The sequence below is a fragment of the Trachurus japonicus genome, chromosome 4 (assembly GCF_045865225.1).
Source record: "Trachurus japonicus isolate A0001 chromosome 4, Traja_1.0".
Classification (NCBI taxonomy): domain Eukaryota; kingdom Metazoa; phylum Chordata; class Actinopteri; order Carangiformes; family Carangidae; genus Trachurus; species Trachurus japonicus.
In genome coordinates, this window is record NC_140910.1 from 24,514,977 (window position 1) to 24,537,162 (window position 22,186).

Consider the following 22,186-nt stretch of genomic DNA (forward strand, 5'->3'; position numbering starts at 1 on the left):
ATTTCCCATTGTTGCTTCATAACTGCTTCATAACCCCTAGCCTCAGACTGGTTTTTAACAAAAACAGTGTACAAATGATATGCATTTCCACAGAGCAATTGTTATTCTGTGACTCCACTAGAGGAGCTTTGCATGATTGTGTAAGAAAAATCCTTATTTACCTCACACTGCCTGTAATGCAACCCCTCAGGCGATATTAGCTCCAGGCTCTTTAAACTCCAGCCTACATTTTTCAGAGTGGCCAACATCTACAAACATAAATGCATCCTCCAGCTACTGCTTTTGAAGCAACATGTAAATCTACTTAGCAAAATAACACAATCAATGTTACTAAATGGAAATGGCAACTCTTCAAATGAGAGTGGACAGTGTGAATATCAACAACAAAGAACAGAGGACATCTCTGTCCAGTGAATATTACACCCAGGTACCTCGTTATGTGTTTGTGTATATAAATCAGTCTAAACTGGCCATTGTTAATAGTTGTACATGTCAGAAATGTACTAAAATCCAAACTGAGATTGAAACATCTGTGAAATCTTTGTTTAACCTGGTAGTCAGAGCAGACAGACGCCTGAGCATCATTACTTTTACAAGTGTTTACCTCAGTATTTGAAACTTTGGCTGCATGCAATATGGTTGTTTGACAATATAGCATCAAATATCTGACTGAAAATAAGGAAAAGCATATTTGCTGTGGTATCAAACATACATTATAGCATGTTTAGCATGACCACATTTAGCCCTCCTATTGAGACAAAGGATGATAATGAACCATGCAAATCGTGCCTCAGCCTCAGTCCAAAAATGAAGCATTGTGACTAAAACGAGACACATAATCTAGCAGCTTAGTGAATGTAAATGAGGTTTCTCTCTGTCTCTCCCCCTGAGTGTCAAGAAACAATGACATAAGTGTTATGAGCGCTCAGCATCAAACGATGGAAAAGGAGGGGAGCGGGCGAAAAGGGAGACAGCCAAGACAAAGTGCCCTAAATTGTCTTAAATGTTTTAATTTGAAAATAAATGTGATATCCTCCTCGCACACAGCGGCCAGCCACACATCTGATAATCCTCGTTCCTCCTGCTAGGTGTGTCCACAGGAACATATGTCAAGTAAATGTGGTCAGAGGCATTGGGTCCAACTTATTACCTCTCCACGCAGCCTTTTAAAATCAAAACAGTTCAGCCATTAAAACAAGGCCTCAGGCCACAGTAACATACACTAATCATACTTGACTAATTAGACATACTAAAACAAATTCTTATTCCAAGTTTTTTAGTGATAGTTTATATAACTGTCTAAAACCCTGCAAAACTTGTGGTTTTAGGAATTGGAAAACCCTCATCATATTTAAATATACAACACGAGATTCTAATAGGAAATTATATTGATCTTGGATATGGTTTTAGTCTGAATGCAGTAGTCTAACACATACACACACTTTGCAGCAGCAGTACCACCAGGTCAGCAGTGCATTATGGGACTAGCAACTTGCTGGTAAAGTGGAGCCAATGCGAAAACGTTCCAAAAGACAGATCAAAGCTGCATACCTGAGCACCTCCATTAAGCTGATAAAATCTAGGAGAGAAAGAGGACGAAAACAAAACCTCACACACTGCGGTCAAATTAGTTCAACAAAAGAATGCGGGATAATGAGAAAACTCTGTGTTTTTATAGGGGCTTTGAAATGTTTCTCCATATCAAAAAGGCCCATAAATGATGTTGTTTGTGTTCGCGTATAACGTGAGCGAGACTGGCCAAACAATAATCGTAGTTAAACCACTGAGCACCATGCAGGCATGCACAGAGCGTCACTGATGATGTGTAAATCTCGTAAATAAGTGAGGACTAAGGCAATGAGTCAAAGCGCTTTTCATTTGACCAACTTCATGACATGAAGGCTAGTAAAACGCGGTGGTGATCGGGGTGAAGGAGTTCATAAAAAACTAAAAAAGAGCCTCTTGTGGTTTGCCAATGCATGCCATCTGTTCCTTTAACTGTTGGTTGAGACCTATAGTTGGGTCACAGGTCTATTTACAGTGGAAGCCCTATAGGAACGGATACTGACACTACTTTTGTTTGTTTGCTTCTTTTAACTCAAAGAAAGCACAGACTGAATCTTTAAAAAAGTTCCCCGACAGAAATGAGAAATGGAAAATTACTAAATTACAAAAACATGCTGGGTTAACATCCACCCTATGTTTTGTTTTACAGTTGGAGTTAATACCAAAATAAAATAAACTCATCAGGATTACCCCTTTTAGAAGCAAATAGCCTACCAGAATGATAAATAGCATGACTGTAACAAACGGGCAGCAGCACAGCGGTGGAAACCAAGCAAAATTCTCCAAAACACTTAACCTTCAGCCACCCCAGGGCGCAACGCCAGTCTGGCAATAACCTCCTGGCACCACGAGTCCCAGTCACACCCTGGTGGTACGCCCCGCCAGAGCAAAGCCCTCATACTTCTACATTAGCTGGATTGAAAGATGTCAAAGGAATCAGAAAGAAGTGAGGCACATAAACTGTAAGTCAGGGTCAAAGAAAAGGCAGAGGAAGAGAGACGCAGCGCAAAGAGCTTGTCACCCGGTGCCAATAAATTTATAACTTTGATATACGCTTCCTGCCAAGACAGCCCCCCTCTCAGCCAAGTGAAAAGATGTTCAGATGGGGCGCCTGCTCTGTCTGCACAAACTATCCTGGATTATCTTCACATTCCTATGTTGTGCACTCATCTGTGAGGCTTTTACTTGCAGTTTACAAGCATCACCATACACCATATGTATACAAGAGCAAGCCTACAGATCACTTGTTACAAGTTACTGTCACCATGTTAAGTTTCACTTTTGCTGAACTCATACCAGCTCTGACTGAACTGCCATGTAGAAAATTAAAAGTTGTGTTTCAAGCAGTTGCAAAGAATTTTTAAACGTGGGATGTGGAAGGAATAGGAAAAATAAGGGAAACAGAGGCACAGAGGAAAAAAAGATCAAGATGGAAAAGACAGAAACAGCCACAACAACAATATCATGTGTGCATATTCTACACAGGTAAACGTGAGGGAGAAGCAGAGGGGAAAAGGAAAAAAAATAAAACAGACCAGCGACCAGAACGACGGTGAGATGGAGAAGAGATAAAGAAGAGAAAGGACACAGGACAAGAGGGGGAAAAATGTTCCCGGGGTGGTCTCCCTCTCAGGTTTCTGAGCATGATGTGAGATCATGTCTGGCCACTGTTATGAGGTCCCTCTATAGACAGGGTGCTTTGTTCTACCTCATGTCCTCTTAGGCCAGTTACACGCACTGATTAATAAAGGCATGGGTCAGTCTGCACACAGGCTTACGCTACATATGATACTGGTTTTCCCTCTGCCAAGTAAAACCTAGCCCCGAGTGGTCCTGCTGCTGACCCTGGTTGGCATGGCATACACACAAGAAAAGAAATATGTGAGTCAGATTGGACTGCCCCTTTAAGAGGGTGCCTGAATGAGGAACAAATGTACATTGTACATTAACACACACCCATGTCAAATCTCAGAGCAAATATAGCACTGGACACCTTTGTTAAGAAGTTATGTGCCGCTAATAAACGACACCTACAAAGCCTGTTGGTCTTGTGTTTACACTAGTAACCAAAATCCACCTGGAACAGTCGGACAGATCCAAAAAGAGCCTTAAGCACTGCAGGCTGTTACATCATATTGTATCATCTACTGCATCAGAGGTTTTTCTTTTTTTTGTGAAAACACACCAAATACACAAGTGGCCAAAGTTGAAACAAAAAAACAAAAACAAGGAAAATTTGCTTTGTCGCTGTGGCTTTTCCTTTGCTTTCCAGATAAATGAAGAGCAGAAGTTCCTTCAGTTACATCTGACATGAAACCCATACAAACAATGTCTGTTGCTCCCTTCCTGTTGCAACACCATTTTAATAAACAACATCAAGCTTTGAGTTTCACATTTGAATGGTTTTCTGTTATACAAATTACTGTCATGCATGCTTGGTAAGCGACGAAAACTTTGTTACAGTCTTGGCTTTCCAGTCCAAGTGCATCCTGTATGATTTGGTCTGTTGGGTAGATTTTACCAATAACAAAAACATGCTTTCTAGTAACACTTGCAGGTTCAGTTAAGAGATTTAAGATGTGACACTTCTGTAGCCACCACAATATACTGGAAGTGAACTAGATCTAGTACAGGGAATTGTTTGTAGCTACTACAGTTTCCCAAAGATTTTCTGCCTGACGACAGAAATGGAAAGGACAGAGGAAGATTTTCAAAATTCACTTATGAATGTCATAGCATAACAGTGCAGTACAGTAGGGCATTGTGACATGAGATGATTTACTGGGCACATGATTTGTGTTGACTGGTCAGTGTGCTGAGGGAGGAAAGCAACAACCTGGGGGATGTGGTTAGGGTGGAAAATATCAGCCTGCGCTTTGCACACATGCACATCTCCTTATACTATAATCAAGTCTAAAGATGCTGCATTCACGTGCAACTCACCATGCATCCAGAGCTTTTTCATACAACAATCTAACACCTGACGTGTCGACATCGCCAGTGCAATGCAACTGCACTCGTTCCCTCCCAAAACACACACACCAGTGATTTAAAGGAGGACAGTTTACGAGTTGCGACCCCAACTTGCGGCAGGAAACCACAATTCCAAAGTACACACATAAAATACATGCACAAACACAAATCTCCCTTTTCTCTGTATTACTCAACTGCCTCTGCAGGACAGCACAATCTGTAACAGAAGTCAGGAGACACATTTAGAGAATGAAGAGGCGAAATGTAACAAAAATAGTGGGAAGCTAAATAAAAGAATGAAGGAAAAGAAGAGGATATTGACAGAAACTTTTCATGAACTTCCTCATTAGAAACCTCTGGAACAGACAGGCCTAACATTTGGAGACGTGTTTGAGAGAAGCACTTGGGAGGTTGAGGGTCTCCAGAGAGATGAAAGGCAGGGAGGTGAAAATAGAAATGCAAACAAAGAGAGATCCCTATCTGTATCCAAATCTGTTGGTTTTGTCTGAGATGAGGGACAATCGGCATTTCAACAACTATCCAAAGCAAAGAATGGTTTAAAAAGAGGCTTATGCACTTATGAACAGAGGAAGTAGAACCAAAAGCATGTCTTTAAAAATGCCTCATCTCAAATAAAACACTGATATAAAGTTATCACACGATTTTCGGAGTTTCATGTGACAAACTACACTCATTTTGCTATAGCATATTTGAAATTAGCTGCTAATTCAATCAGCTACTGTTAGCAGGACACCTAATTCATGCTGCATCCATGCAATGTCCATGGATTTTTATGTTGTCTTGTTTGTGCAACTCTTATAGACAGCCATACGAAGCTCAACCCTGCCAGAAGAAATGGTTTAATATATGGGCATATCTCAGGTCTCTTTAATTCAAAATCATGCTCAGAGGTGAAACACATGTTAACTTAAATCCCTGAAGGACAGGTGGAGACATACCAGAGTAAGCACAAAAGCCTGCAAGGGCTACTCTACTGCATGAAAACACAAGCTCCCGCTGGGAAAAAATAAAATACGTCAACATCGTGTTCATGAAGAGAAACTGAAGCCACTGGCATATTCATGTTTCCTGCCAAGGCCCCAAGTTTTCCCATTGCACCCCAAAAATCAGAATTTTCAAAAATGTTGTCCGTACAATAATTTACAGGACAGGAATACCAAGGTCAGATTATTCGTGGTGGGTGGTTATGCAGCTCGCATGCATCAAAATGATTTTTGAAAAAGTGTCAAAAACACTGGTACGACAGGGCTGCAGTAAAGTCCAACAGCACAGAAGCTGAATTTGAATTCACTGGGATGGCAAGTGTCACCTACCTCCCTCATTAGGCATCCCAGCATCAAGTGCGCAGTCGCATCAAGCCATATAAGAACTTTCATTACTGGAAAAGCTAAAAAAAATATTTACCAACAAGGGATTAGGATTCAGATCTGAGGCATTATTTCATATGCACATATCTCATAGATGCACAATATGTGGATAAAATATATAGCTTACATTCATCAACTGTAAAGTAAACCACAGGCAAACACACACACACAGTGTTTGCGTTTCACAGACGTGTCAAGTCGAGCTCTTAGACAGCAGGCAGGCCTATGGGGGATGTCAGCTGAATATGCATCAGTCTTTTTTTTCCTTATGCTGTCTAAACCTCGGAAACCTCGCCTATTCAGATTCATGAGTCGATCATTGCTGTGTGCAGAAGCTCAAGTGTGAATGCTTTCAAAAGGGAGAGAGAGCAACAGAGAGAGGAAGAAGAGCGAGTGTTCCCCAAGGACAGTCACAAGTTTCTGGTATGTAAATGACAAGTGGCTTTGCTGTTGTGAATGGGTGGTGGTGGTGGTGGTGGTGAGGGAGAGCAGCTCCTGTGTTATGATGTATGCAGGAGACATATGACAGCTCGTCTCAAAGAGAAGCGTTCCAGCTGGTTCTCCTGCCAGAGCGGACAATCAAAACACCTGGTTTAGGACCTCATTAAACACCAAAATAAATATTCACATATTCACATTTTAACAGAAAGTGATATAACAGCTTGTCATTTAGTTATTGATATACAGTGCATTAATATAATTGGCAAGACAAGACAAACATTTTCTTTTGTACTATACCAACTATGATGAGTTAAGAGAATTCAGTTTCCACTAAAGTTCTGATGTACAGTGTCCTCCTTTATTTTGAGGTTGCCAACATTGTAGGAGAAGAAAATAAGATTATTTATCTATCATCAGTGATTTATAAGACATGTCCTCAACTACAATGAAGGTTTGCAGATTCAATTGTGATGGTTGTAAAAGTGAAATGTGAAATTATGACATGATAATAAATACCTTCTTCATTTCTCCATTGTCACACAAGTAGTCATCTATTAATAATAATATAATCATCATAACTTTACTGATGGCATTTCATTCAGTTAAATAACAGATAAATCAAGGCACAGATATCTACTGTCCTGATTTCAAATGAATTTCTGTTACAGTCTGGAGTATATTGTGATTTTGCTTAACCCCTATCTCACACACACACACACACACACACACACACACACACAGGCAAAGAAATGAAAATAGCTTCACTGCTGCCTGTACACACATGGGGACAACACCAAAAAATGATCACATTCACACAGGTTCCTGTTCCCACAGAGCTCAGTATCAGTCTGAGAGCCCTTTCACACATAGACCGAGTAACACTGAAGGATTAACGTGTCCAGAAAAGGTAAGAGATCTGCCCTGTTCACACAGTCACCAGCTGCACCCCTCTGACTGGCAGTCTTGAAAATGGAGCAGATTTAAGGCTGCAGCCTGCCTGCCTCCCTTTAAGGACTGTTCACGGTGTGACATCGCCTGAAATACCACCAGATTTAATAGTCTGCATCCAAATGCAGTTAAAGTCCAATTTCCCCATTGTTTCAGTTTTAGTTGCTGTGGACCCAGTGATTAATGTTTGGTGTGGTTTTGTGATTATTATCAATTTATAATGACCGTAATACAAGCATGATCCAATGTTTTTTTTCCTGAAGTTATTTGAGCAAGAGCCAGTGATAATAGCGCAGAATACTGATCCAAGAACCTCGTCCCTCAGGGCCACACTAAACCCGCACAAATCATACTTTCTAATGCTTCGGTGAAATCAAATTTGTAAGATTTCCACAGAGGATATTTGTTTGGAGCTACAGAGTGTAGAAAACTGCCTGTAAATAACTTGTATGTGTTATTTTATCTGCATTTCTTTTTTTTCTTTTTTTTTAATTTTTACATCACTCAGGACTTTTGAAAATTTAGCTCAACTATCAATATGGTGCATCGCCAAAGCTCATTTTCTGCAAATCTGACTGTAACATTTTACTTAAATATCAAAAAAGTTCGGTAAAATGCAAAGAAAATTGTGCATCAGTAGATATATTTTGTCTCCTGACCAGCTGCCAAGAGATGCCAGCAGAAGCCCTGACTGGCTGACGGTGCCAGCGCCTGGGCTAGACAGACTGAGAAGAGCTGGCATGGCACCAGCCAGCCAAACCTGGCAACATGCAGGCTGTCTGGAAAGGGAAAAAAAGAAGTCAGAGAGACATAGAAGTTTGGAATGACAGGAAGAGGATTGGATAAGACTGAAGAGAGCGATAATGTGGGTTTCTTGTAAAAAGGGTTAATTGATCTGCTGGAAAAAAATACAAATGACTGCTTCAATAAACTTTTTGGAAGTTCTGCCTTTTCGACTAGTAGCTAGCCAGCTGTTAACTTAACAGTCTAGTAGAAACATTGCAAATTCAGCATCAAACTATATTCCTTAAAGCAGAAGTAAGCGATATTTTTGTGTTAATATAAGTCTTAAATAGTTATATCTTCCGACAGCAATCACTTACATAGAGTGTTTGGACCGAATCACGGGTCTCTCAGTCCCTCTGCTCTGCTCTGAGCCGAGGAGAAAATTTTTCTCGTATCCTACAATTTTTATCCAATGAGGAGAGAGAACGGCATGAAGGGCTGTGTGTGCAGCCAAGGGATGCGCGTGAATGCGGTGACGTAGGACGAGGACTGTTATGGTGCGTTCAAGGCAACTCGTAACTCGTGTTTTTCCGACCTGTGAGGTTGTACCAGTTCGATCTGGTACGAGTTCACGGGTCGGAAGTTACGAGTGGCCGTTATAGTGACTTTCACAGGTAAAACAGGTCGGAAAAACACGAGTGGGTTGCCTGGAACGTTACAAAGTCGTAAGTTGTGACTTGAAGCTGTAATTTACGGTTTCAAAAGCCGGCCTGGAACGCAGCATTAGCCAAAACGACCGGATCGCTTACTTCTGCTTTAACTCCTTTACAGAGGTGGAAAGTTACACTACTGAATAAGCACACTAACTAGCTAGCCCCATCCAGTCTCAGTGAATCTGCCTTGAGTATATGGCACTGCTTACAGAGTGTATCTTAACCACTTGTCTTTTAAATGCAACAATGACCAAAGCTCTCATGAAGCCACAGTCACCACCACCATCCCAGCGAGAAGAATATGTGACAGAGAAAAGTTACAGTACAAGTGGTGAGATTTTCCTGATATCAATTTGGATGCACAAGGACAAAGACTGTCAATGGGATTTCTTCTTCCATAAAGCTCTGTTTTCCACAGCCTACTGAGTCTTCAGTGGAAAAACATGCAGGAACAATCTGGTGATATTCAAAACCAGGTTGACATGGAAGTCATCCTCACCCAAAAAACCATTAAGTTGTTTAAAATGTCTCTCTGCTCAGCCTGAAGCGGTCAAGGCTGTGGTGTTTCTGCATTGCAGGGAAATCAAACACTGTTTTTCTGACAGAAACTGATGAAATCTGAACTGGTGTCAGGAGTAAGTCTAAAAGAGTTCAGAGCAGATGTTGTTGGTTAAGCAGATGTGGAGTGAATGTTTGCCAGAGTATGTCTTACGATGATCCCCTGAACCAGAGGAGTAAAACTGTTTGTCTTTCTTCCTTTGGTTGTTTCGGCCAGATGTTTGTCTAGAGCAGTAAAGGCAAACTCCCAAGGTGTCTTATTGTTCAAATCAAACTGATGCTGCTGCCAGAAACATAAAAAACACATCAAGTCATTGATGCCAAATATTTTTCTGCCAAAATCTTCTTTTACATAATGCAAGCAATGATTAAAAGTTTTTGTTAACATTTATCAATGCTATCAGAGAAAGAATAGTACGCAGCTAGTGAACCAGCAAGGTAACCCACCCGTCTCAGCCACCAAACGGCCGATTGTTTTTTTGTATCTTGGCAGAGAAACTAAACTGGAGACGCCACAAAGAGAACCTGAACCAGACAGAGGCAGCCAGATAGAAAAATCAGAGGAAAGCTGGCAGGTATCTTGAACGAGTGGCCAAGAGGTAAAAATGTGCTGCAAGATGATTTCAAGATGGTCCCTCCGCAACAAGAGCAATATGTTTTTATGAGAGCGGGATCCAGTGTGAGACATTATGGTTATCATTTGGGCACTGAGCTGAATAAGTTGAAAACCTGAGGGTTCGTTTATTGTGCCTTACATAATTGAGGTCTGTTCTCTGCTGGGCTGACATCACAGTGGGGTAAAAATCTCCACTACAGTGCCGAATACAAAGCTGTTGCAAAACAAACCAAGAAAAACAGTCCACAAACCGGATGTGCAGGTGAATCTCTGCACTGAAATAATTATGTGAGAAAAACACACCGGGATTGTGAATAAAGACTGAGAGATTATCTCTGTTTTCTTTGGTGAACTGGGTTGATGTCGACATGCCAGCAGGAGCAACCGTCCGTCTCCATGCTACACACAAAGCCTGTTTGGTTTGTCCTGGTGCTCGTCTTCTCCATTACTTGTGAGTCAGAGCAGATCAAATAAGCCACTCATTTGGCAGACACATAACTGAGCTCAGAGAGACACTGATAGCCAAACACAGCTGCACTCACTCCATGCACATAGCTTTATATTTATGTGAAGTATGTGTGTGTATAGGTAGAGATACAGAGATGGCATTAATAGTGTGACTTTCTGTGTTTACATGTGTTGAGTACACTAAAAAATTGTCGTTTCACTGTCTTCCCATTTTTCATCTCACACTCAAAGCTCTGACACTCCTCCTTGGCTCCTAATTAGCAAGCTGTATCACATTTCCCCCCCTTGCCATTTTCTCTACCAGAATAAAAACACTGCATCTCTTTTCATCTTCTGACTCAGCCTTGTCTTACAGAGATAGAGGCAGAAAAGTCCAAAGTTCATCTCATTAGCCTCGGTCACTTCCTCACTCATCTTCAAAGGTGGCAAACCAGCAGAAGACAAAAGGCACAGGACACAGTTTCATATCCTACCACCACCACCACCACCCACAGACACAATTACACCGGAGAAATGGGAATGGGTAGCAGAGAAGATGAGAAGATGACAATGGTGAAGGAAACAGACAAAGGAGAAACTAAGAAGGAAAGTGCAGACAGCATCTCATCTCATCAGCCTGCTGACAAGAGCCCAAGGCATGAAGGAAAACAAAAGGCACATTATGACACTTTTTCCCTCATTTTTGTGGCATTTATCTCGCTTCTTTCAATATCACAAGATCACCTGAATATGAAAGCACATAAACCACAGAACTTATAAACCCCACTGGAGCAATGTTATACTAAACCCCCACTTATTACTGAATTCAACTTTTCCAGCAGTGGTGAATCCAACATAAACCATACATGAAAGTTCGAATATCAGACCAAGACAGTAAAACAGCTACAGCTGCAATCAAAATAAAAGAGCAACCACAATGCATAAGGTTTTTCTTTGACATTTTTAGGAAGCAGCAGTTTGCCTTTTTGGATGAAACCACTGACATCAGAGTCAAGTTCAAGTCTGTCAGAAAGCAATTAGCTTAGCTGAACTTAGCTTAGGAGCAGTGAGCCGAGGGAAACGGCAAGAAATAGGCCAATTAAAGATCTTTCACATTTCCATTTGTGTACAAGTTAAACAAAACAAAACATGTCAATTAGCTAGGAGGTGTTTTTTCAAGCTGAACAAAGATATGCTAGTTGTTCACCCGCTGCCACTGTATGCGGCTAAACTAAGCAAAATGTCTGTCAGTTATCTTTATTTCCTGCAGAGATTTAAATGAGCAAATTAATTTCAGCTTTTCATCCAACATTTGGTTCATCCTCCTTGAAATTAAATGGTGTAGGCTATATTTGTATAGGTAGCTCAGCGAAACCAGAGTCAGTTCTAGTAAGTGGTTTTATATTGTAGGCCTCCCCTAAGAGTCCAGGTTGTGAGCAGACAATTTTAGTGCTACACTTCCTAGCTTGTGTGGCTATAACATTTTCTTTACATCATATGTGACTTACTTGCCCCCCAAAAAACCTCACTAACTCATTCATATGTTATCTAAGCTTTCCTTAGATGCCTTTAAATTGGTGCACAGATGCTCACATGGGTTTTTGAGAAACCAATCCACAAATTCAAAGAACAGAAAGCAAAAAAGACCAAGAGAAGCACCTGGGGATTTTTCACAGCAAATACTCAGAGCCAACTGCCTGTTGAGAAAGCATGAAATCTCAGCAGCCATAGAGGACAGAGGAGTGACTGATTCATATTAAACTTTCAGGGTTTGCAGTGGTTCATGTTTAAGCCAAACTGTTGGACTAACTGTGCCGACCTTTACAACCCCGTGGACCCCAGTGTGAGAGAAGCGCCATATAATCCCTCCAGCATTAGAGACAAAGATGCAAACTGCTGTGACAGTATCTGAGCTTTGTGTGTATGAGACACCACAGTCTGACAACCTGCCATTTCTTAGCTTCCACCGCTGCATATCGTCTCCTTCCACTCTTCTTTCATTCCCACCCCCTGCACCTAATTTAGCATTTCTCCCTGCACCCTTAACCGCCCTCTGCCTCGAGGACAAACCCCAAATCCCACTGTTACATATATGCACAGTCAGGTCGTCACCCAAAAAAGCTGCACCTATCCAAATACAGAAATACTGCAAAAACAGGCATATTAAACGTGGACGGAAATTTGAGACATCACTTCCCAATAATTGAGGGTTGGGTTTACTGTGAGTTTATGTATGCAACACAGAGCTCTGGGAGAGAGAGAGGCATAAACAGAGAGAGAAAAGAGGCATGAAAAACTGTCTGATCTGCTTCTCCACAGTAGGAGCTCCAACTCTGTCCTCATCGAGAATGCAAAGCCTCTTCTGCACGAGTGTGTGTGCATACTGAGGGGGATGGGGGCCTTATAAATGCATAGTGTCTGGGGGAGGGAGCTGGTCCCTCTACTCTCCTTGCCCTCCCAAATGGGTATTTTGCTCACTGCCCCCTTGCCTTCACCACAAGCCCCCGCCTTTTTCCTTTCCCCCCACACTCTCACTCTCTCTTTTTTCTTTTGAGGGAAAGTTCATTTTGAGTCTGGCCCATTGTGGCGAGTGAAGGGACTGACTTGCTAAGGGGTGGCCTGAGGTCCCTTGGCTCACACTGCCAGGTCAGCCCTGTTGGAGCTAACTAAGTAACACTGGCAGGAATCTGGAGAGAGACAAAAAAAAGAAGAAGAACACAAAGCCTGGATCACTAATAAAGATCCTTTTCTCTCTCTCTCTCTCATTGAGTGCATTTGTTATCGCGTTGTGTGTGCATGTGTGTGTGAGAGAGAGAGGCTGTGTGAAGAAAAGACAAGGCAGAGTGGGTGATTGTGAAAGGGAGATAAAGAGTGAGAGAGGTAAGAGAGAAAGAGAGTGAATCATTTTAAAAATGGAGAATGAGCTGATTAAACACTGCCAGTTAATTAGTTCTCCTCTTTAATACGCAGAGGACGGAGTTAGCTACTTTCACTAAAAACCTGGAGGGCTCGGCTGTATGAAGATAAACTGGGCTCAGTTCAATACACTGATTATTAGTGCTGCAGAGATGAAACAGTTCTTATGTCATCATAAAGAATTTATCTTAATGAGTATCTATCTCAATATGTGATGGTATGTTTCAATATTTGACATTTACAATAAAGCAGACAATTAAAACGTGTGATTAATTGCTTATAGAATTAATCAGTTCATTACACTGGTCAAGCTCAAGGGGACGCCTACAAATTGTTTATTTTGTATGACCAGCAGTCTCCAATGGAAACATACCCAGTTTAAAATCACATGACATGCAGTGTGATAAATAATGCACAGATGAACTTAACTTAATCAAAAATGTTGGATTAATTTTGTAACAATCGCCTAATCACTTATTCAACAAATCGTTGAAGCCCGGTAAATGGTTCTGACACAATCAACGCATGCATGCAAACATCAAGCAAGTGTCATCCTGATGTGAATCTCAGGTGAAACTGATAACAACAGGATGTTTGCATCTGGATGGGAAATCAGACCATGTTTAACTGTATAATCCACTGAGATAGCAATGTACCGTCTAGTTTCTTAACATCTAAGGAGCCTGGCATTTCAGGGCAGGTCAGCGCGAAGATACGAGCAGGCAAAGATAGAGATTGAGGAGAAGTAGACAAAAAAGGCGAAGGCTGAAGAAGCTGCAAAAACACTGCAAAACCAATTTCAGTCAAGGCCAAACAGAGGAGAGGCCTCCTTCAACTGAGAAATGTGGGAAAGAGATCAAAAAGCGGTCAGATAAATGATCTGGCCACGACAGTACAGACAGATTTAAACCACAACAGCTGGTGCAGAAGGGGAAGAACATCAGTTTCATGCTCCATCCCAACCACAGTCCAGCAGGAGCCAAGAGACGGTGCGCTAGGCTGTACTTACACTGGCAAAAAAATTAAAAAGGATCTGATTGAAATGAATGGGAGTCATGTCGTCCAAAAGCTCTGGTGAGAGAGAGAGAAAAAAAAATCTCTCAAAATGTTTTTCCCCCTCATATCTTTCTTCCATCAGACTTGTGGCACAAAGTTAACTGAAACGGTAGGCTGACGGTAGATTCAAAGAAAGATGGAGTCTGACACAAAATGATAAATGATTTCTGCTCTGGTCTCTGTGGAGGCAATTTGGCAAAATGTCAAAAATGATCATGGCCGAGTTTTGAAACGGAAATTAACAGCACACCAATCCACTCTGGATTTTTCAATGAACGACGAGGAGTAGTTGTAATTTTACACATTTTCAAATATAGGTAATGCAACTCTTCCAATATCTTTTAAATAGATTTCTACTACATTCAATCACCTCAGAGCTTAAGTTACTTAGGCAGCAATAAGATAAGGATCACAAGGATGTGGAGATGCAGGATAAGTGAAAAAGTGATGATGACACGAAAATAGCAAAGCCCATGAAACCAACCAGTGATCTCATGCAAGAATGCAAAGTATTTAAGACAGAAAACTTGGAAATACAGTTGTTTTTCCTCAGTCCAGAAGCAACAAGGTGTCTGTCTGACAGCAGCGCTCGATTCCCTGTCTCGTCCAGCGGTCTGGTGTGTGTATGGTTTGGAGGTTGGAGACGCTGCGGTGCGAGGCGGTTGGACTGAGGCCAAAACATACAAGCAGTTCTACGTTTAATGAAAACGTGGCCCTTTGCTTTGCTCTCTCCAGCATTGTGATGTGAAGATAAAGGTAACAGTCGACAGAACTGGGCCGTTTCCCCGGGTTTTGGACAAGCCAAGAATTTTAAAGACTGATATGGAAGTCGTGCCAAGTTTTAAAACTCTGCAGACGTCGCAGTGGGACTGTGCAGCTGTTGGCAGAGAGCCTGTTATCATAAATAAATAAGACGCTTAATTTCAATCTAACAATGCAACTTCTTAAATACAGAAAAGTTTAGTTTGGAAAGAAGGTCACATACAAACAAACTTATCACCCCAGTTACCACATTCATATTCAATGAAGCGTAGATGAAAAAGAAAAAGAAATAGAAATAGACTCTAAAGGACACATGCAAACAGAACAGAAAAACATGGAGTTATAAATTCTTCATGTATCAGCAGCAACTTGGGACGAAGAATTCAATAACAGAGTGTGAAAGCAAGTAGAGTGTAAAAAATAAAATCTCCTGGCAAAACCAGTTAAAATGGAAGAAGGTGCAGATGGTTCATCAGAGCCTCAGAGGGCTCATAAACCACTGAGGCAAGTCTCGATTTACGGCTCAACTAAAACCTGACAAATGCAAAGCACCTGTAGCTCGGTCGACCTGAACACTGACACTGTCCTGTGAAAAATGAGCCCATTGGTCATCTGTTCACAAAACATGTTAGACTTTCTTGTTATTAGAACTCTAGTAGCTGTTTTAATTATGACAGAGGAAGTCAGGTGACGTAGTGAGAAACAAAGGACTTTCACAGGAAGTATACCTTTGAACTCAAACCATGGTCTAAGCCATTTTTTAAGCCTGAACCTAACCAAACCAGCACTGTTCATCAGCTATAACCTCAGGTTTACTGTTGTTATCACAATAAATATCCATTGCCCCTGCCGCTGGTATACCACTATGGATCCTGTTCAATCAGAAACCTCAGTTTCCACAGAAATGTGGTGAGAAAGAAAAGAATTGCCATTGGCGTGAATGGGTAAAGAATAGTATGATTTCAAACAAGGTTTTCAACTGGCCAAAAGACTTCAGTACGTTTTAGGCTATGAGCCTCTGGATCTCAACATCAAAATTGCATCTGACATTTTTTTTTTTTTCCTTTTCCAACAGTGATGCTATACCCACTTCACACAGGGATTGACCAATAATGTTTAGCTCATTTTTTCTACACAGTTGCTTCTATAACTATTTTCATGTACAAATCCTCATCTGAACCTCTTTTCAAAAGACAGAATAATGCTTGTGTGATTCATAAATGTGACCACACCCAAGTTCTCTGATTCATGTCAAGGACACAAAACACCTAGGTTCTGCAATAAGATGATGCTGTACCTACGTAACGGGGTTTTATGTGAAGATGAAAGGCAATAAAAAGACACACCACACCACCAAACTCAGAGTTTAGCTCAGTATCCCACATACACAGAGTTATCTACTGAGTAACAGATAAAGAGCAGCATCCATCCTCTCATATTCTGTCATTTGCAACAAGGCACCAACTGGGAATAGTTGGTTATATTATGTAACCTCTGTTATCCCGAGGGGAAGGGAACAAAAAGAGCCCCATTATATCCTCAACCAGACAAGTTCAAGAATGTGCTTACAGATACATATTGCTATTGGACACACAAGTGTTCGTTTGCCCTTTGGGTGAGTGTTTTTGTGAAGAGAAAATGTTATACATGTGCTCTTCTTTCATAAAGCCTGTGTATTACTTTTATATGTTCAATTCAACTTGCTGTTGTCAACATATACGAGCCCTGCATGAAGAGCTAAGACAATGTACAGCAGCGATTTTTTCTCAATGTTAATATAAATTAAAAATAGCTGGACATTCAAATGGTGTAAAAGAAAAGCACAGAGTGGAAGTCAAAAGAGAGGATGAGAGAGAGCTAGTAATAGTCCCACATGTAGCAGAGGGCCTGCGAGGCTCAGAGTAACCTTGACTGTTTGAGCACACAGCCATGCAGGCAATGCAGTAAGAGGCAAGAAGGCTTTGAAGCTGTACTGCAGAGAACCAAGCAGGAATTCTGATGTCCTGCTGTACATCCTCAAACCCTCCTCCTCCTCCTCTCTATCTGCCCGGCTCAGCAACCCCTTTTCAATATAAAGTGAGGAAAAGCAAGGAAACACAGCAATCGCAAGCCCAGAGACAGACAAAGGAGAAAGCAGAGAGAGAACGAGCTGAGGGTGAGAAGATTTTTTTTTTAAAAGGCAGGTGGAATGAAAAAAAAAAAGAGAGATATTCATAGGCCTACATGTTAAAACAAACCTAATCAAATTGTCTGGTCCAAGTGGAAGAAAACAACAAAGCAGGAATCTGGGCTCCGTTGCCCTTGGACCAAACCCAAACCAGAAAATCCCAGGCTAATGACAGTGCCAGCCCCCCCCCCCAATTTTCTCTTTTCCTGCACAAACCTCCACTGCCCTCAAATTACTATCAATATTCAATTAGGGGGGCCGGGGATACAGGACGAGCCGGCCTCAATAACAAACCACACTTCTCTGTGGATTATGACCCTTTAAACTAACACGGTGAAATTTCCTGCATAAATAATCAGCCAATAAGGCGTAAATAGCCTCTCAGTAAAAAGCAATAGGCTCTTGGACTTTTGACATGGTGGTGAGTGATCTCTCCTCTTTGGCTTCGCAATCTATGCATGCCTTTACATTAAAGTTTCCTATACAGTGCCCATGTTGCTGTAGCTGTTGCTGGTGGGAACATGTAACTGTGGTCCGGGCTCCCACATGACACGAGCAGCACCAGGCACCCGTGTTTTTTTAATAACATGGAAAAAGGAGTTTATATTTCATATTTAGATCCAAACCTAAATCCAGATTGCAATGCGAAACCTCCCACTGTAAGCCACAGAAAATCTGTCATGAAACGCTCATTAGTTACATATCAGTGACGACTGTCTGTTTTCACAACAACCATGCAGCAGAGTCTCTCACAAGAAATCACACTCATAAATCTTTGTGAATGATATGGCAGAGTTTCTGGGAGTGGGGGATTTTTACTGCAAGCTCTGTGAGCAAAAGAGATAGACGTCAACAAATCAGAAGTAAATAACACATCAGACACAAGGGAAAACGTGACTTGTAAATAGCTGAATAATTCCACATAACATTACTTCTGTGGTAAACAGCTGGATGGATTGGACTAGATGCTGCACGATCGACTGTCACGGACACCGAATGTAAAATAAAAAGGCTGAAACTAGTCGCTGTTCTACACAGCTCACAGACAATAAGGTTTACTATCATATCACTCAAAGAAAAGCATCATATCATCGTCCTGTTTAGAGGCTGAAACCAGGAAAATGTTTGGCATTGTTGCTCAAAAATGAAACAAATGGCAGCACAGTTGACTAATTAGCTCTGAAATATGGATGATGTGATTGTTACAAATCTGTACCTGTAATCAATAATCGGATCGTTGAAATGTATCTTTAAAAAAAGCTATTACCGTATAAAGCTGAGAAAAGTAATGCTACGCTGAAAAACAGCTTTGTAAAGTTGACCTATCGACTTAAACAAAGTGTTAACTGTACACCCGCTTGTCCCCTGATAATTGAGTAACTCAATGACAGATTGAACAAGGCTGACCCAGTGACTCAGTAAAGCACCGACAAGGCAAGCCTCAAATTACACATCTGCCAGAGAATGAGGGGTGGAGTGGAGAGGGTTAGAATTACGCTTTAAATGGAGATGCTGGGATGTTTCGTCTGATAGGAAAACCGTCAGATCTTATCAGAAATAGCACAGAAACAACTCCCAGAGCTTGAAAGGAAAACATCAAATAAAACGTCTGAGAGAATATGAATGTCAACTGAAAGTCAGTGAGTCTGTTATACAGGGAGAAGAAATAATACTAATGATAAAGAAAAAGAAAAAATCGGCTTCCTGCACTGCACAGGGGAGAAAATGTAAAGGCCAAAGAGACAGAGAGATAAAGTGAAATCCAGTTCAACTGACACACCTGCAGACTGAGAGTCAGGCCACATCTGAGCAGCAGAGCAGGTGTCCGCACAGCAGCCAGCATGGCCGACAGATTCCTGCAGTTGTTTTCACGGGCAGATGCAGGCTGTTTTTGCTGGATGCACATCTCTTAACATTGGTAGAAAAAAAACGCCCTCACAAATCCATAAAATTCACCGTTTCAATTAAACTCACATTAGCTTCGCGCCAAGTCGGATTTTCACAGTTTGTACGACAACACGTTCGTCTCAGACCTGTTTTCCCACGATACAGAGGGATGATGCAGACTTCATGTTTTTTCACGATGGTTTGACGGGGCAATGTGAAATTGAAATGAGTCATGAAATATTAAGTGAGAGCGACAAAAGCCTTAATTGTTTTGCATTAATTGCATCTTTGAAGCTAATAGAAAAAAATCTCTGAGGAGAGAACAAAAAGAGGAACAGGGGCAGAGATGTAAGCAAAAGAAGAAGACAGAATTAAAAGGGAGGTGATTGATATTTTGAAAATACAGCAGCAAAAAAATAAAATGGGAAGAGGAGGAACGAGACAGAAACTGAGCACAAACCGAAGCTTGGGTCACGAGTGGTGACAAAGGCCGATCCGCGGGGATCAGAGGAAGCCCTCAAAGCCGCCTCCCAGAGCTGGGATGAAGGCTGCTCTGTGTGGAGGCAGAGAAGATGAAACACCATTTGGGGCTGAGGCCCCCCTGCTGCCTCGCCTCTGTGTTCAGGGCCTGTGAGCTCCTCTGCCTCTGAAGTGCTAAAACACCCCCACCCCCTCCTCACACCCAGCAGCACCCAGCAATGCTGCACCCTGCCCCTCCTGCCATTTGGTGAGTCGGTGCAGCTCGGCACACACAGGGAAGTGTTTCTGCTGTGCACATATATAGGAAACAAAAAAAGGCATAATTATAAATCGTGCTTAAAATATTAAAGAACTGAATATTTCGGCTAAAAAATGCAACCATCAATCAGGAATATGTCCTTCAATTACTGGTCAAAAAAATACACCATGTGTCTCCAACAAGGCAGAAAAATGACTCACAACAATGAGCCAGGTCGCTTCTGTTTAATCCATCATTTGAAAGATAATTAAATCAAGAGCAGCTTTAATAAATGTTTAATGCCAAAGCCAAAAAAAGCAAAAGACCGGAAAATCACCGGTTCCATCTTCTCACATTTCTAATTCTGCTCATTCTCTTCATTAAACTGATGCATTATTGTATATATATTTGGGTTTTGAACTGCTGGATGGTCACAAGAGGCAAATTAAAGGTATCACCTCAAGATCTTTGACACCTCAGATTTTCAAAAGAGATATTTCTGTCATTTTATCAACTAAACAATTAAACATATATAGAGAAGCATGAGCTGCAGCTAATGACAGTCAAATCTGATCCAGCCACAGCTGATGGAGAGGATGTATACCTTTTCACATACTACAAACCGATTAATGACCACTTATCCTTGTGGCCAAAGGCTGACTTTTGATTTTCTAAAATGGACTGAGCTCAGATTAAAATGCATTTCTCCCTTTGAACTGATGAGGAAACCTATATTTTCTCTCCTCGACCCTCAAACCCCAGCTACATTTGTCTTTCTGAGCGTGGCATGATGAGTCCACCTTTTTAAACCAGGCTCAAGTCACATCACAGTCAATTGTATCAAGCTGCTGCTATTTGTGAGGGATGAGGGAACAACCCTTCCACAGAAAAGTACAATGAAACGCTGCTTCATGGCTGACTGCTCCTGATGATCATGGTGGGTGACAGTTTATCCGCGTGTTTCATTAGACTCAAGCCAACACACACACTCACACACACACACACACTCAGTGAGTCTAAATACATGAGATCCTCCTCTGTTAAAACGAATAAAGAGAAATGCAATAGTAAAAGGTGAAGAACGGGCCACACAGCACAGTACAACACAGCACCAAACCTCCAGCGTGTTGGTGTCCCAGATAAACGCGTCCTAACTTCAAAGCGCCTGTTGTTGCACTGCAGCACTGATAACTAAAAGAGCCGATTGTTTCATAACACTGTAACATCTCTGTCAATAAAGTTTCCCCCCCTGTGAATTTCACATTGTTTCACCGTGTAGGTCTGCTTCGGACAGTCCTGCTGCTGGAGACACTTCTCGGTGTTTTAAAGCGGCGGCAGCTCGGCAGTGCCACATGAACATCTCACTGTTTCACACTAACATACATTCAAAGACACGTTAGAAAATCGCCGGCTGTTTTTTTTCTTTCTTTCTTTCTTTCTTTCTTTCTTTTCTTACCTGCATAGTGAAGACTCCCAGCTCCTGGGAGGACAGCTTCTTCATTTGATCGGCCAGAACTTGCGCTTCTTCCAGGATGGAAAACTCAGACTCGGCTCCACAATATCCACAAGAAAGAGCCGAGCAGATTAAAACGAAGCTCCACGAAAAAGCCAACAAGCCCCTGTGAAACCGGAGGTGTTTATCCCGGAAAGCTGCGCGCGTACTATTCGGCGTTAAAACCACGGATCTCCCCACTGTCCGCCTCGCCATGATGGCTGTGGCTCTGCAGACTGGAGAAACACGGAGTCTGAACTGGTGGCAGTGGAGAGCGAGAGAGAGAGGGAGAAAAAAAACTTCAAGGGAAACTACTTTTACAACTTTGCAGCGCTGAGGACGTGAGCTCTGTCTCTCCGGAGCGAGTCTCCAAAATCTCGAGCCGCGTAAAACATCGCACCTCCTTGAAATCCCGCAAGAGAAGAAAACAGATCCATGCGTGAAAGAGGATATGGTTTTTCTTCTTTAACGCTGTCGGTGTTCCGTCCTCGATCAGTCGCTCCAACTCCTGGAAGTCTGGCAAAGTGTGTTTGTGTGTGTGTGAGCCGGAGAATCACCACAGTGGGGGTGAAAGTAGGAGGCGTGGAAACACCAGAGTCCTACCGGCGCCTGGATCTCCGGATCAATGGATCAGGGTTTCATTCCGCCTTCAGCCGGCGCTACTGCTGGGAAAAGAGCCATGGTAATAAAAAGCGGCCTGTGAGGCGTAACCCACAGAGTAGCCTCCATAAACAACAAGCTGAAATTTTTTTAAAAATGTATTATTATGATAAACTTACATGTGATTCTTAAGCAGCCAGCAGGGCCGGAGC

The 22,186-nt window shown here is 41.8% G+C and overlaps 1 protein-coding gene across 1 annotated transcript in view; it reads right to left on the reverse strand.

The window, feature by feature from the left end:
• cachd1 (cache domain containing 1) overlaps window positions 1–21,917 on the reverse strand; it is an 83,445-nt gene extending 61,528 nt beyond the window's left edge. The window contains exon 1 of the mRNA XM_085774880.1: window positions 21,339–21,917. Within this exon, the coding sequence (XP_085631006.1) occupies window positions 21,339–21,590 (252 nt within the window). The 5' untranslated portion in view covers window positions 21,591–21,917. The remainder of the gene's footprint in view (window positions 1–21,338) is intronic.
• Window positions 21,918–22,186: the final 269 nt, after the last annotated feature.